Below are 16,154 nucleotides of genomic sequence, written 5' to 3' on the forward strand. Positions count from 1 at the left end.
GTCAGTGAACTTCTACCACCTGACTGCATAACTGTAATATGTAAAAAGAAACTAAATGAACAAGTTTTAATTTAATTTTTAATTTTTAATTGTTTTATTTATTTATTTAATTTAATTTTTTAATTTCTTTTATTTATTATTTTTTAATTATTTTTAATTTAATTTCTTACATTTTTTTTGTTTGTTTTTTGTTGTTGTTTTTAAATGTATAAATAACATTATTATTGTGATTAAATGATAACTGTCATAAAGTCATGATGTGTTACACACGTCCAGTAGGTGGCAGCATGCACCTAAAACGTGTCTTTGTAGTCCGCCATTAAACTGACAGAAGAAGAAGTAGAAGCCCAGTTTCGTGCGCACGTCGTACGTAAATAACGATAAAAAGGCGGCGCTGCGAGGCTTCACCACTACGCAGTGCGGGTGCACGGAGGAGATGTCGGAGAGGAGGAGGATCCACATACAGTATTATTGACGTTATTTATTCCCAGGACTGTGTACGCGAGAAGATATTTCTCATCACTGGCAGCAGCGAACTAATAAAGCAAAGAATGGGAAGGAGGACTCGCGGTGCTTCTCACGCTGAAAGTCTGGTCGTCTCCACCGAACACCGACTCTTGCTCTTCAGCTGTATTATTATCAGGAGGAACTAGCTTTTGCTAGCAAGCGTTAGCAACGTTATAGCTTGCTAGCAAAAAAAGAAAAAAGAAAAAACCTGCTGCCCTTATTATTGTGGCCTCGCGACGAACCTCCCAGCGTCGAGAAAATGGTGAGAACCGTGTTGTTGTTGTTTACGTGTTGTTTTCATTACGTTTAACGTTAAGCCAGCTATTTGTTTTGGCAATGTTGACAGTTTGATCCTTAACGTGTCACATTGTTGTCACAGGTAGCTAGCTTATCGAGCTGTACAGTGGACAGCTCGGGTCACCTGGCTGCGGAGGAAGCTAACAACACGGTTATCCTGTTTAATTACACGTCCTCACTCAATGCAACGTGAAACACAACCTCTGTGGAACAGTTAGCAGATATAATGAACATCCTATTATTATTTAACATCCTGTTCCCGAAGATGTCAACTTCTGAATTCTTACTAAACGCTGCAGCAGCATTATGATACAGGTAAATAAAATAACAGAGTAAAAATATCAAATGCACAATATATACAACATGATGTCACAAGTAGAGCTAGCTTTAACAGTTCTGGTACTTTAATTAAAACTTAAAACACAAGTCAAACTATCAAACTGTGGAAAGAGTTAAAAGAGTTGATGACAAAGTACTCTGGTGTGTAAAACATTTGCTATAACGTATAACACCTCGTCTTAAGTTAAGATTCAAGATGTTTATTGTCACAGAGCTCCATAAGAGAGATGATAGTAAATATAAAATGCCATTTTTTAAATATATATATATATATATATATATATATATATATATATATATATATATATATATATATCAAATACAATGAATATAACACAATAGAAGATGATAAATGATGGTGTGTAATGGATTGTAAGTGTAAAATATTTTGCACAATAGTCTTTCAGTAAAATTATATAATTTAACATGCAATACTCTTAACAGTTGATAATTAAACTGCAGTTTGAATATCAGTGCTGCAGTTTAAAACATTAATGTAAACCGTCAACGCCGTTTTCTGCACAGCTGGAAGCTGCAAATTAAGTGTCGCAGCAGCAAACTCACTAGTTCCTCACATCCTGATCCAGAGATGCTTGTTTATTCTCGAGTAGTAACAGGATCTACCTGTCTGAAGACGTGTTGTGTTAGAGACGTGCTGTGCATAACACACAGCCATGGTGAATGGACTGTACTTGTGTAGCGACCGTTCAAAGCCATCAGATACAGGCTTTGATTCAAACTTAACTAGCTTTTTAATGTTTGCCTGATTTAAAACAAATGTCCTTTGTCCCGGACTGCTACACCGTCACCACATTTATTTTGACCTGAGTTTTGAGATCGTTCAGGTAATATCTGTGGAGGCGAAGGTCAACTATAACGTTAACAGGATGTGTTCACATGTAGTTTTGGTGAGAAACTTGAATAAATCCAGTAGTTTGAAGGAGATGTTTTCACAGCAACATAAAATGAGTGAATTCAGACCTGTAACAGCAGCTCTGAGCAGTTAATAAAACATCATTAAAACTACTAATGCCAGGATTTAATGAATTGTTTTAATCCTAAAAACGCCCACTATAGATGACAGTAACAAAGTAAAAGATAACACTTTGGTTTGTACTGACTTCAGAGCGTGTAGACCAGCTGCTATAAGAAAACAAAATCTCTACTGGCCGATAAAGATCACCAATGATGGTCAATGGAATCAGGCATCTCTAAAAGTTTTTTGCGCCGATCCGTGATCCGTGTCTCAAATCCGCGCTCTGAACCGTGTGTCTTATGATCCGTTGTACCCTTAGAAGGTAACGAATCATTTAAAGTCTCTGTGCGGAGGCTAATTATTTACCACTGCTTTTAGAAAACCCCCTGTGATACACGAGGTCATTGCTCAAATGTTGGCACGTTGTGTGTTCGCAGGTGTACCTGTTAAATCCTATAGAGAACCTGAGAAGCTACATCAACAACCGTCCACCGCTGGTCCTTTTTATGATCAGCGTCAGTGCAGTGGCCATCGCCTTCCTGACCATCGGTTATTTCTTCAAGATTAAGGAGATCAAGTCTCCAGAGTTGACGGAGGTGAGTTCTTTAAAAGAGATGAAATTAAATCGTCTGCTCCGTTAAGAATCTCTCAGGTATCAGAAACATGTGGTCACCGCTGAGGCCAAAGTGTCGGTTCACGACATTTTGTGGCCGGCTTTATGCCACAACGATGCATTTGCCCAATATTGTGCAGTAACACAAAGACCTATAAAGTCTCACCCAGCTCAGTCTGTGAGGCTGAAGAAGCTTGTTTAATTATACGAATTAAGGAATCCAGGTTTTCTTCGTGTACTCTGCAAGCTATACAGTACATTCCACCTGGCGCTAATACACACATGACTGACAACAAAAAAGTCACATTTAAAACCAGTCAAAGTGTGAATATAGTGTGCTGTTGTGCATTGGTATCCATCTATGAAGCATCAGTGATATTGGTGACAAGAGGTGCCTGCGAATAGAACAAAGGACAATTCTCACCACAGCCTGTTCAACCTGTATCAGCCGCTGTACCAACAGACTTCAGAACAGCTTCTTCCCTCTGGCTATGAGACTCCTTAATTCATCCTCCACCCTCTAAATGAGTTTTGTAATGTAGCAAAATGAGACTACAATCTGCAACCCTGTTGTACAATGACAATAAAATAACCTTAACCTTGAGTGTGGATCTGAATAGGAAGCATGTAGGTTATAGGGAGCATCATACTTTGATGGTTTGTAAAGACACCAGTGGATATGGAAAAGGTAAGTTGAGATATCATCTGCCAGTTCATAACTAGGTTGACGTAAGTTCTGTGCCTGGCAAAATGATTACGTTGACGGTCAGGTAATGGATGTTTGGTTGATCGCAACATATTGTCCCGTCCCTCAGGACTGGAACACCTTTCTGCTGCGCTACAATGAGCTGGACCTCTGTGTGTCGGAGAACGAGACGATAAAGCACGGTCTGAACGAGTCGACCACGCCAGAGAGCATGGTGGTGACCAGCGGCCAGGCTCGCTCCAGCACCCAGGTTCCCCTCCTGCTGGACGACTCGGGTGCCATCAACATCTCGGTCCCCATCACCCTCACGCTGGACCCCCAGCGCCCGTTTGGAGGCTACTCTCGCAATATCACCCACCTGTACGCCACAGTGCTGGGGCAGCAAGTCGGCCTATCCGGTAGGTTCTCTCTCTCTCTTCGTTTTGTCCGTTTGGATTTGCCCTGAAGTCAGTGTTCAGAATCAAACCGTTTGTGTAGGAAAGGAAATCAGGCGGGGCTGAGAAGATTAGCAGATTAGCAGATGTGTTGGAAAATCAATACAAGGATCAGAGATACAACATCAAACTAACGTGCTTCCATGCTCAGTGTACGTATGTATGAGGGCTTTTAACAAACAGTAGAAACAAAACGTATGAAAATTAATATTTGAGGAAAAGCAAAAGTCACTTTCATCGATTTGAAAATGAAATTTAACGCTGCATCAAGCTAAGTGAAGACTAGTTTAACAGCCGTACTCACAGCTTTGTGCACGAGATCAGACTCCAGAGATGGGTTAGCATTTACTGGAAATGACATACAATACAGCCAACAGCAAGGAGGAAACCGTCAGGTGATCTCCCTCCAGCAGGCTGCCACCTAATACAGGTTTTTAGAGTTAAATGAGGAGGTATTGATCCATAACTCCTCATTTCTACTTCACCAATCAGCCGATGCCTGTTCATTGCAGCGCTTTCTGAGCGGACGACAGGAATGAAACGGTAACAAAGCGTCTGGTAAAAGTTCAGAGCTTGTTTGTGTTCACACCTCTTTTAACAGCATTCCACTTCCTGAAACATTTCCCACAAGAAAGAAAATGTCACGACTCCACCATGACCACAACAGCTGTTGTGGTTTGTAAAATATGCCAGTGTCATAAAATGTACCATTGAATTAAAGCCTTGGTATTTGTTATAGCTCACATGCCTTGCTGCCTCAGATATGTCAATTTGACAGCTGACATTGACATCAGTTGATCAACTATGAGCGTTGCTCTGCAGCGGTACTGATCTTGCAGATTGACTCGAGACGTCACTAAATCCCTCACAACCTCTGTTTATCTGCACTATCGATTCATATACGGTACGTTATCGTCCCACAAACATTGTTATTGTCACTTTATAATTGTGTGCAGTCTTGTCATGTCGGTATGTTGCCGGCCTGGACCGGTTTTATGAGTTTACTGTGTGGAGGTAATTCACTCCCTTTTGAGGGAGGGAGTTTGTCCTGTTAATGAGTTTTAATTTACCTCTTTGTGAGGACTTGACTTAGACGTGGTGAGCTAACACTGGCAGCCCATTCAGTCCTCCTATAGGCTTCACAAAGCAGAGACTTTGAACTTCTGAATACATCATGTTGCATGTTTGTGGACCTTTTTGTCTCCTAAGAGCGTGTGTGTGTGTGTGTGTGTGTGTGTGTGTGTGTGTGTGTGTGTGTGTGTTTGTTTTTGTCCACCTCACCTCTGCTTTATGTTGAGTGTAAAAGCTCCACAGAGAAACCATTAAGAAGAACTGAAGGAAGAGGGAAATGAAATCGGTGGTCAAATTTGGTCTGACGGGCTGAACTGTGTTTTCACTTTTATGTTAATTGATGGCGCTTCAGTGGACATGAGATATTTCTAACAGACTTCCGTGTCGTGAGAATAAGTCAAATCAACATGTTATTCCACGACCTTGCAACAGAGCAAAGTCAACATGTTGCATCTTTCTCTTTCTTCATATGGGATTAGATTCTCCAGTAAAGGTCAGGTGATTTCTTTATTTTCTATATATATCTATCTATATCCCATCCAGATTGGCTGTAATCTGTGGGTTTAACCTCCTTCCTTTGAGGGCATTCCGGCTCCTCGGCTTTTCACGAGGATTTGGAGGAGCCGGCTAGTCTTGGTCTGGGGGGGCATGGACCCCCTGGAGGATTGGTTTGGGTGTAAACGCCCAAATTTGGTTTGTTTCTTTCCTTCATATACTCTGATCTTGATAAGAAACATTTAGTGAATTATTGTAAAGGACAATTAGGCTTCTAGTGTATTTTAGCTCACACGGTCTGTAAAAAGCTATTATTTAAAAAAGAAACTCCTTTTCCTGACTGATCAGAACTGTTGTAATTAAGGCTCATTATTTATTTATGTATTTATTGGGACCCTCGCTGGAAGGCTTATCAAGACATTCCACAATGATGGTTACGGTTTTGTTTTGCTAAGAAACATAAATGTGCACTTATCTAACTGAAATAAGCCACCTTTACGCTGACAACATTGCCTGTTTTAGTTTGTGCTTGCAATGTGTCTTAGAGACTGGCTGCAAAAAGCACAATGTAAACAAAGATAATGAATTAACGGTAAAACATCTGTCTATGGAAAATTCAGCACTTTCAGTGGACTTCCTGCTAAATCATCAAGTTACTGCCACCAGTGTTTTGTCCCGTCTAATGTCCCATGACATGTCCCATGTCTGCAATAAGTGCAATTCTTAATATGTTTTGTCATCAAAATGTGCTAATATTCACCAAAAAATGGCCCCTTCCCCACGTCCTACCCCTCTACTTGCTCGGCCCACACCCATCCTCAACCTTCGTAGTGATCTCAAGTACACTTCTGTGACGTTTCGGGACTGCATCTTGCACGGTGGTGATGCTGCGGCGGTTACTAAATCTGTCCAGACATGTAAAGACCTGGTAGAGCACTCGCCCGGTGAAAACAACACCAGCTGATGATCTCACCCCTCTGCGGATCGATGTCTTGGTGCTTTTACTGAATGTGAAGTACTTTATGAACTGAATTTCCCTAAAGGCAATCTCCCCATTGTTTCAGGCCCTTGTTTGTCTTTCACTTTATGGGGCTATTGGCTCGGCAACGGGATCAGCTGTTTGCCAACAACATGCACTTGTGTCTTAAATTTTAAACCCACTCGACTGGATGAGCAAAGTCAATACGGAGCGATGCAAAGTCAAAACCTAGGAAACGTTCTTCTTTCATACGAGCCTTGCAAAATAGATACGTTTTAAAAAGTCCTCAATTATAGTGTATATTATTGATAGAAGAGTTGTATTAAATAAAACTGTCTATGAATATGTACACTCATTTTGTAGAATAGACCTGTGTATACTGTGTATTAGAGATTATTTCTGATATTGGATTTTTTGTATTATTATGCTTTAACATTTAAAATAAGTCTATAGAATCCTTTATGTTGGCAGTAAATCAATAGACCCTATTTATTAAAGAAACTATTGGATGGACATTGTACACCATGTGGGATAAAAGAGTCACTTTAATAGAAAAGACAGCGGTGTTTCTGCTTAGATTTGATGGAACTACGTTTCCATCTAATTAGCCTTCAGATCAATTTGACACGAATTACATTTTGTGATCTTCTACGTGAGGACTAGAGCGGCTCAGCAGATGTCGTGTCCTCGTCAGCTTGACTTTGCTCGTGAGACTCATTGTCCATATTTGTCCCCCGTCAGATACGCAATCATGTTGACACAACCACTTCATTACTTAGTCACTCCGAGGAGTGTTTGACTGATGATCTTCCAATTCCCTTTTGCAGTTTGATAAATATTGCATAAGCCTACAAAATCATGGCGGTAGCCTGGTCTGGCATCACAAACTGCTGCTGTGGCTCTCCCTGGTTTCCTGCTGTGGGGGTTGTATGCATGCTGTTGAGCCTGTTCTAGGCCGAACTTGTCAGAGCTAAAAGGTCACCTTCTTTAGGCCTGTATGTTGCTTTAGTCTGCTCGTTGCTGGCAACTATTCCCATGTCAACATAACAACAAAGGGAATGTGGATATGCAAGTAAGAGGCCTGTGACTTGTGCTCATTGGTGGGGTTTCTTTGAAATATACCGCTGCCTAAAAACAATTTGGAATGAAGGAAAACTGACTCTGTCATCGCGTTAATCTGAAACGCTCACATTGTTTTTTTGTTTTTTTTTGTGCGTAGGCCGGGAAGCCCATGAAGAAATAAACATCACTTTCACCCTGCCTGTATCCTGGAACTCAGACGAGTGTGTGCTACACGGCCACTGCGAGCAGGTGGTGTTCAGCACTTGCATGACCATCACGGCGGCCAGCAATATCTTCCCAGTCACAGTGTGAGTTGGACGGCCTCCCTGACTTACAGGGACACGCTTTATATCTCTGCCTAGAGCTGGGTGAGCCAGACACAATGCAAGACTCCAACAGTGATTGACTCAATACCTTCATACCATTTCTGATTATATTGTGAGGAGAACTATTAGTGCTTCCTGACAATGTCTCTGAGAAAACATCGCTTCAATTTAGTCTTGGAGCTCAAATCCATAACAGACTTTTAACAGCATATTTAATATTCTTGTCATGGTGGAGTGGTTGTTGTTAAGATGGTGGGATTTGCTGTCTGATTGCTTTATTTGTTGGCGCACACATTGATGAATTGTTCAGCTTTCATTCAATTTCATGTTGATTTGCTGGACTTGTTGTTTTCTTTGGGGTCAGTCAGATAGCAGTTCAACACGGTGCTTGTTTTGTTGCTGCATGTATTATAAAACCAAAGAGAGTTGTATTTCTTCTTCTTATTTGAAGATGGCCGCCATCCGCTGGACTGATAACATTGTAAACAATACGTGTTCATTTAACGAGTTGGCCAAATGCCATCTGTTGTCTGGTAATGTTAAACCTGCTGTGCTAGCTGGTGTCTGTAACTATAAATACAGTTTATCTTCTAGCTCTGTTAGCAGCTAGCGAGGTATCCTCATTTGTGACCATCTTGTATTCTGAGTGGGATTGCAAGCGAGGCGACTATCGAGGTATCAGTTGTTGAAATCTCCCAATTAAACTCAAACCTTATATAAATCACCTTAGTTGTTAGTTTAGAGAAATGTTGGGGTACTGCATACGGTGGCAGCGTCACTAAAACTACATGTTTTGGATGATATATTGTCCCAGAAATAATTGCAATAGTCTATTATTTTCATTTTAAGACATTTATATAATGATTATATAATAATGCAACTACATGCTTTTCAAAGAGCTTTTAATTCTTAAGAAAATTTTGACATTTGAATTGGAGTTTGAAAAAGATATAAAAATATTCCCCCCGCAAAAAAGATATCGTACAATAAGTCAATAACGTAAAAATGATGGAGGTCATGGATATATCGTACAATAAGTCGATAACGTAAAAATAATTAAGGTCATGGATATATCGTACAATAAGTCGATAACGTAAAAATAATGGAGGTCATGGACATACAGTATATCGTACAACCACTTTGAGTCTCACATTATATTTCACACCATCTCATTCAAACAGGAAGTATTATGGGATATTGGTCGTTAGACTCCTCTGGGAGCCCAAAGGCAAACTGCGCAATGGGGAAAAATATTAACTATAAAAGTGTAGATAATTAACTATACATCTTTTCCCCGCTGACATAATGTGAACACACACACTTTGTTTTGGTTTGTAGGCAGCCGCCTCACTGCGTGCCAGAGACGTACACCAACGCCACATCTTGGTACAAGGTGTTCACCACAGTCCGCGACTCGGACACCAAGTACAGTCAGGACTACAACCCCTTCTGGTGTTACAAAGGAGCCATCGGCAAGTTGTACCACTCACTCAACCCAAAGCTTACGGTCATCGTCCCCGATGTGAGTCTCCACCTCAGCAAACATTATTCAGACTTACAGTTTTTAACGAAAGAGTTCCTGGTTTACGTGTCGATTGTTGTTTCCGAGCTGATCGCCCACAACCGTACAATCCGTCTAATACTTCCGATTTACAGAACATTTAAATGACAATAACAAAGTAGAAGGATAACATTTAGAATTTGACAGTTTACTTGCTGTCAATTCTATTTTTAACATTTGCTTCAACGTAATTACTACTTGAGCTGAACAGATACGATGCCAGATTATTAAAGTGTATGCTGTTGTATTTAACACCCTCACGTACATTTTCCTTCCGAGAATGTTTTTAAAGTCGTTGCATGCGGCACAAAACCGGAAAATCCCCCAAATAACTGACTGATTGTGTAATGGGATTACTCACTCACCCCCCTTTTTAAAAGTCTTCATCAGCTGTCATTAAGTTGTTTTTAACAGTCTCCTAGTGATGTAATTAAGTTGGACCCTAACCTGCAGTCGCTGTGAAATCTTGTCTTCTCGACTCTCCCTCTCCAGGATGACCGTTCCCTCATCAACCTGCACCTGATGCACACGAGCTACTTCCTGTTCGTCATGGTCATCACGATGTTCTGCTACGCGGTCATCAAGGGGCGGCCCGGCAAAGTGCGGCAAAGCAACCCCGACATGTGTCCCGAGAAGGTACAGCAGACACCAGCAGTGCTATATGACGAGAACAGGTAGCTTCAGCAACGCATTCAATGACCAGTGATCGGTTTAAAAGACATGATCCAATCACTCTGTTTCTCTGATAACTGTCCACAATACAGGCACGTCTGTGTGGAATTGTTGTTGATTGAATTTGTAATGTCACTGCCTCTGTCCATATTACTATTATTGTGTTGCTCTGTTTGTGTTGTTTCTCTGAACGAATGATTTACTGCATTAATTAACCCTCTGAACCCCAGAACACACCGGCGGGATGGAAAAGCATGTTTTCTTTAAACAATCCCCAAAACTGCACCGTTTATCACAGCCAGAAGCTGTAAAAACCGTCATTATTGCCAGATTTTCATCTTTCCGACGGTCCTCGAACACATCGTGTGTGACGAGTGCTCCCATTAAAATTGGGATATTTCATCAGAAACATTTTATTCTATATCTTTCCCCAAATGAACCGTTTGCTTTAAACAGATTGTGTAAAAAACATTAAATTGTGAGCTCCTCAGCCCAACTATGAAGCCCTGATTGATTAGACTGAGACCAACAGTCACGTGACAACAATTTGGTGAAACTTCGACTGAACTGCAGGCTGCTGAACATAAATGGTTCAATCTGTATGCACACGAAGCCTCTATTTTTCTTTCCAACATTGGTAATCGCTCTACTTCTAGTCCTGATTGTTCTGGTTCCATTGGAGGAGCAGGACTTTTCTATTACAGTGAAAATCACGGCCACACAGAGGAGAATGTGACCGGAGCCGACTCTGCTCGGGGTTCCGAGGGTTAAGTCAATTTATTCCCCCGTCGTGAGTTTGTAAGCGGCACTAAAACCCACTTTCTTGTGTTGCAGGTGGCGCTGTCAGAGGGTTAAAAAGGCATCGGAGAGTTACAGAACGTATCTGTAACACGGACAAACGCAAAGAAATCTAAATAAACATACCAGTTGCCTAGTGAACCCTGGAAATACAATAAGGGACACAAAAGCTCTGTGAATGCATTACTCTTGCAATGTTGGGTTTTTCCAACCAAAGATATACAAGTGCCTGTATCTGTCGTGTACATATTTGTAGGAACTCTGATATTCTGTGCAAAACATTGTTCTTTTCTTTATTATCATTATTTTTTGCCTGAGTCCCCGTCGTGCCATGTTCAGAACATGCAGTACTTTAAAAGAAGAAACCGCAGCAGGCCGGACCCGAGGCCCACGCAGCCGCGTTTCTAGCGTCGCTCGCTCTCGTTCACCGAGCGCGGTAGAAAGAAACGCAGGTTACGTGAACGTTGGCGTGCGCCACAGATCTCAGTTGTGTTTTTCGCTGTAGATGTTTGGATATCTCAAAATGTACTTTCACCCCCCCATACGGTGAGAAAACGCAATGTTTAGTCACTTAAACTCACCGATGATGTAATCTTCACATGCACTTGTCGCTGCAGCTTCAACAGGAGAGAGAATTAATTTAGCACTTTTCTCTGCATCCGTGTCGTCAAAAGTCTGATCAGAATTTAGACATAGCGCTAAAAAAAAAAGTCTGTTCAAAAGTTTATTTAATTGACCTTTCAATTATATTTGATTCGCAATTATGTTTCCTGTGTGTCTGCAATGTCAATAAACAGTCAAATATTTAATGATTATTATATGAAGAGCCGGTAAAGTTAATGAGTCCCATCGTCAGTTTGTTCCGTTATCAGTAACTAAGCTGTGGAGCTTCCTGTGGTCTCTGTTTGTTTTGTTTCTTTCTTTTTGAAAAGCTGTCACTTTAAAATATGATTTTCTGCCTTTTTGTTTTTCCTGACTGTGGCTTCATCGCTCACCTGCCGCTCGTGTTTTGTTTTTTGCTGCCTGTCACGACTTAGCGTTCCTCGCCCGGATGAAGCGTTCTCTTGCCTTACAGTCGGTGGACGTGCTCGCGTGGAGGTCGTCTTCTCTCACCATGAACTCCCCCGGTCACGTCCTCCATCCTCCTCTTTTAGTTTGTTCCACGACGACGCGCCTGTGCTTTGAAATGAAAGCTTGTGATCGTTGTCCCGTTAATGTAAAATCATCATGTTCAAGTGTGCTGCATTGTTTTGTGTCATTTGCTTTTGGGATTTTTGTTTTTCTGTATTAGTATATAATTATTTGTATAACCATGATAATATATTTATGATTAAATCATTACATTTTTTTTATTATTTTGTAGTACAGCATAAACATGTAAAAACTCACTTGGTGTGCGAGTGAGTTTGAGAAATGTTTGGATGAATGAAAGGCGGCTTTAGACTGTCCGGTATTCAAAAAGGTTTATAGTGACTTGACCGGCCACAGACACAAAACAAGCGCACCTTTCCCCCCCGACACGGTGCAGTTACACATGGAACAGTTGTGACTCTGAACTGTAGCTTTAAGAACGAGATTCTCGTCCTCCGTCATATTCCGAGAGCACGGCTGACTGACAATCATTTATTCTAAATATTCAACGCGTATTAGATTTATGAAGTAAAAAAAGGAAACAAAAGAGCTCTGAGTCAACAACCACGTCACACAAATATGAAATCTGTTCTCTAATTAATACCATCTTTGCTGAGACGACTTGGTGTGAAATCCAAACCTTCCGACCGTCTTAAAGGAAAAGTAGAGAATAAATAACTGTCTAACTCCGCCTTTAATATTTCTTATCTACCACTTTTCTTCCCCCCCCCAATAGCAATTCCTGATTTCCACTGACCTTTGTGTTATTGTTTGGTTCCATGATTGACGTACCTGTTGAATGTACTTTTTTATAAGCAGCATAATCTGAGATGCAGGAATTCCAAGTGATTTCACTTTTTTCCAGTTTTGAAACGGCTTTACTTGAATCGTGTTTCTGTTTGAGTGGTTTTCAGAGATTTGATCCGTTTGTGGCCAGAAAGGAAACTCTCGTCGCGTTATTGTATCAGACACGTTTGTTTGATTTGTGTTCATGAGTGAGTGGAAGGCGTTGGGTTGTGATCCCTTTTCTTGTCTTTTGGTTCTGTATTGAATGACGACAAGTCTTCCTGGTTTAGATGTGTATCATATGTGAGCATGTTTCTGCTGTCAACACCATCTTCTCTGCTCTCACGGCGGGCTTTTCTTTTGGGGGGGTCTGGCACCTGTTATTGGGCGGCTGGTGTGTTGGATGGGAGGTGTGCGGGGTGTGTGTGGGGTTTGGCAGTCTGTATGTGAGTGATGGGAAGTTTAAGATGTGAATGAGGAATGACGTTTTATTGCCAGTTACAACCTTCGTTTCCCCGCTTCGTGCAGCCCTCCCTGTGCGAGTCCCTGTTTACGTCTTTGGTTAGAAGTGCATCTCTATCATTGCAAAAAAAAAAAAAAAGAAGGCCTTAACATTGTACAGTTTCATTTAAGTTCACGTATCACATATTGTAAACCGCACCAGCTTGACGGGAATAAATCCAAAAACACGACGCTTCATCACACGTGAGCTGCAGGAGGTCTCACATTACGGCGCTTGTACATTTAGAGGTAATGGATTTATAAAAACAATAAATAAGGAGCCGATGCTAGCTACCAGTAAGGACTGGAGTACAAGCAGAGGGAGCCATCCTCTCCTAGAGTCTCTGATGTGCTGCTGCCACTTCACCCCGTTATCCTTTCTGTCACGTTCGCAGCGCTTACAGGCGAGTATTAAGCCGACTCTGTGCCTTCTGCACTATGGAGCTGCATCCTCCTCCCTGTACATACAGTAGAGTAGACAGGACCGTAGGTTTAGTGTGGCTAGGACGTCATTCAACCCCCCCCCCCCTCCCTCCAGTGGAACTGCTGTAAATGAATTCAAGTTTAAATAAACCGTCTCTAAAAGTTCACTTTGTCCGTGACTCTCCTTTTGTCTCCGCCACCCGGCGCTGTTTTTTCGACGGAGACTAACGATCTGCCAGTGAATGCATTGAACTAATTTGCTGGTGCTGGAAGTAAAATGTCACGGAAATATTAAAAACGCTGGAAGTCCACGACTCAAGCCGTCTCTGCAGGAGTTACAGAATAAAAAAAGGTGATATACTTTGTTTGTTATTGGCAACAAAACCTGGCAACCAGCAACCACTTTCTACCAAAGATGTCTCAGGAACAGCTCACAAATACATATTCTCCTTTTTACAAAACATATGTTCCTTATGTTAAGCAAACTTTACTCAAATGACATCTGAGCGATATAAGTTGCTGAATTTAAAAACTGAAGCATCTTCTTACAGATTACAAAAACATCTAGGACCAGTTTGCAGGTTGTGGTGAGAAGAACTGATTAAAGTTTCCTCTCACTCGAAACTATTTGTCAGTGAGATTCAAAGGGCGGACGGCAGCAGGGCAGAATCACCAAGCAGGCCTCGATGAGCAAAGGTCAAAGTAGCCCAAGAGATCCAAACGCAACCGCTCTGGAAGCTCCTCAACGGGTCGGAAACCGGATGGAGGAGAATATTGGAGCAGAACCGGAGCTGCTGCTCTGAAAGCATCACCGCAATGGTTTCGAATAGTGTTGGAAAATAATACTTTTCCATTAAAAGAAACTATGTAGAACATTGTAATCACAGCACCCGGCTGAAATAACCCCACAGACGCTCGTGGTCCCACCAGCAGGTCCAAGGTTTCACATATCCAGTCAAAAACCTCAACATCTGTCAGTTCAGATATCCACGCTGTCCAGACGACGAATAATAAAGACTTTGGTCATTTCCTGAGTTTTTTAATCTCGCGCCACCATGAGGTTCACAAACTTTTGAGTAAAGTGCCTCAACAACTATTGAGTGAATTGTCATTTGATACTCGTGTCCCCATCAGGAAACATTGTAAGTAACTTTGATCGGGTCAAAATTTTAATTTGTCCAATATTTTGGTTTATAACCAAAGTCACAAACCTGTAAAATGAACGACGTTCCCATCAGCATCAGCTGTACTCATGGACGGATTCCTGAACTGGTCTAATGGCCCCGGGGCCCAAAAAGGTGAGGCGGCCACTCGGCCAGAGCCTCGGAACCTCTGTTTGAAGTTACTGCTAATATTTCTTGTTTAGAAGTCGTGAAGAGATTTAAAACTACAAAAACCAAGATGCAAAATATCTTCAAAAGACGCAAAATAACCAAGAAAAGATGTAAAATGAGCTAAACAAGATACAAAACGACCACAAAGAGACAAAATTACGACAAAAAGATGTGCCTTTGAATCTGTGGCCCTGGTTCTTATGCAGCAGAGATAGGGGCCCTTTACGTCTGTCTATGGCTGTACTTGGTGCTTAATATGAGCATGCTAACCCGCTAAACTAAAGTGTATTATTGTATTGTATTTATATTTATCTTTTGGACAGCTACCGGCTTCTATTCATGTCATGCTGCCATCAGAAAACCTGCTACTCACCACCGGTCTGCTGCTGCTTTAAGCTCTGGGAAGGCTGTGCTGCTCTGCACGTGTCGCTCCTCCTCCTCTGAACTTTCATCCAGGAGCTGGCAGAGACAACAAACATCGCTGACGTACAGCGGACCAGAACACTTTGTTTGATTAACTCCCGACATATCTGTGAGCCATCTGCAGGAACAAAGACAACACCATCAAATCGTGGCACAATCTTTTGACTTGTTTTGTTCATGACCGACTGTAAACATCGTATGTGTGAAGTGTAATTAAGACACCTGACTACAAATCAACCCCATAGCAGTGCAGACAAGGCGGTGTGTTTGTGTACAGAGAGGGAGGAAAGTAGACAGGGAGGAGAGGACATTAGGACGCTGTCATCTGTTAGCTTCTAATACTGGACCAAGAGTGGTTGGTGAAAGCCAACGGTTGTCGTTAAATCTCCATGTGGCTCAGAAATGTGTTGTGAAAGCCAGCAGGCATGGAGTGATTAATATTCAAAACCACATCCTGATGGAAATTCTCATAAATCCCACAAAGATAAGACGGAAAGCCTTTAAGCCAGAGACTCTAATGTGTCATCACAGTTCCTTCACTGAGAACCAGTAACAGTCGGGGGCGTCGTACAGATAAGACAGTACAGATAAGTGAGAAAGTACAATAGTTATGTTGTATGGGCATGGATGGATTACTGACAACATTTATTGTTGGGAAGTCACAAAGAGACAAAAACAACAAACTGATGCAAAACGAGACGCAAACCGACAACAAAGAGA

At 41.5% G+C, this 16,154-nt stretch overlaps 1 protein-coding gene across 2 annotated transcripts; it reads left to right on the forward strand.

Annotated features, from left to right (window-relative positions):
- The first annotated feature begins 418 nt into the window (after nt 1-418).
- On the forward strand, nt 419-13,829 carry tmem248 (transmembrane protein 248). 2 transcript variants are annotated; one of them, XM_079171480.1, is made up of 7 exons: nt 419-769; nt 2,557-2,715; nt 3,548-3,836; nt 7,637-7,787; nt 9,144-9,327; nt 9,859-10,040; nt 10,873-13,829. In XM_079171480.1, the coding sequence occupies exons 1-7, from the start codon at nt 767-769 to the stop codon at nt 10,925-10,927; spliced, it is 1,023 nt and encodes a 340-aa protein (XP_079027606.1). In that variant the 5' UTR covers nt 419-766; the 3' UTR covers nt 10,928-13,829. The 2 variants fall into 2 exon arrangements, with proteins under 2 accessions (XP_079027606.1, XP_079027607.1); XM_079171481.1 differs by having other exon boundaries at nt 9,859-10,002.
- Nucleotides 13,830-16,154: the final 2,325 nt, after the last annotated feature.

This window comes from Pholis gunnellus (genome assembly GCF_910591455.1).
Source record: "Pholis gunnellus genome assembly, chromosome: 13".
In the NCBI taxonomy this organism is placed as follows: Eukaryota; Metazoa; Chordata; class Actinopteri; order Perciformes; family Pholidae; genus Pholis; species Pholis gunnellus.

Bases quoted from the DNA above. Each gene is read 5' to 3' on its own strand.
- tmem248 (XM_079171480.1), top strand. The intron at 2,716-3,547 runs GTGAGTTCTTTA...CCCGTCCCTCAG, and splicing joins AGTCTCCAGAGTTGACGGAG to GACTGGAACACCTTTCTGCT. The intron at 9,328-9,858 runs GTGAGTCTCCAC...CTCCCTCTCCAG, and splicing joins TTACGGTCATCGTCCCCGAT to GATGACCGTTCCCTCATCAA.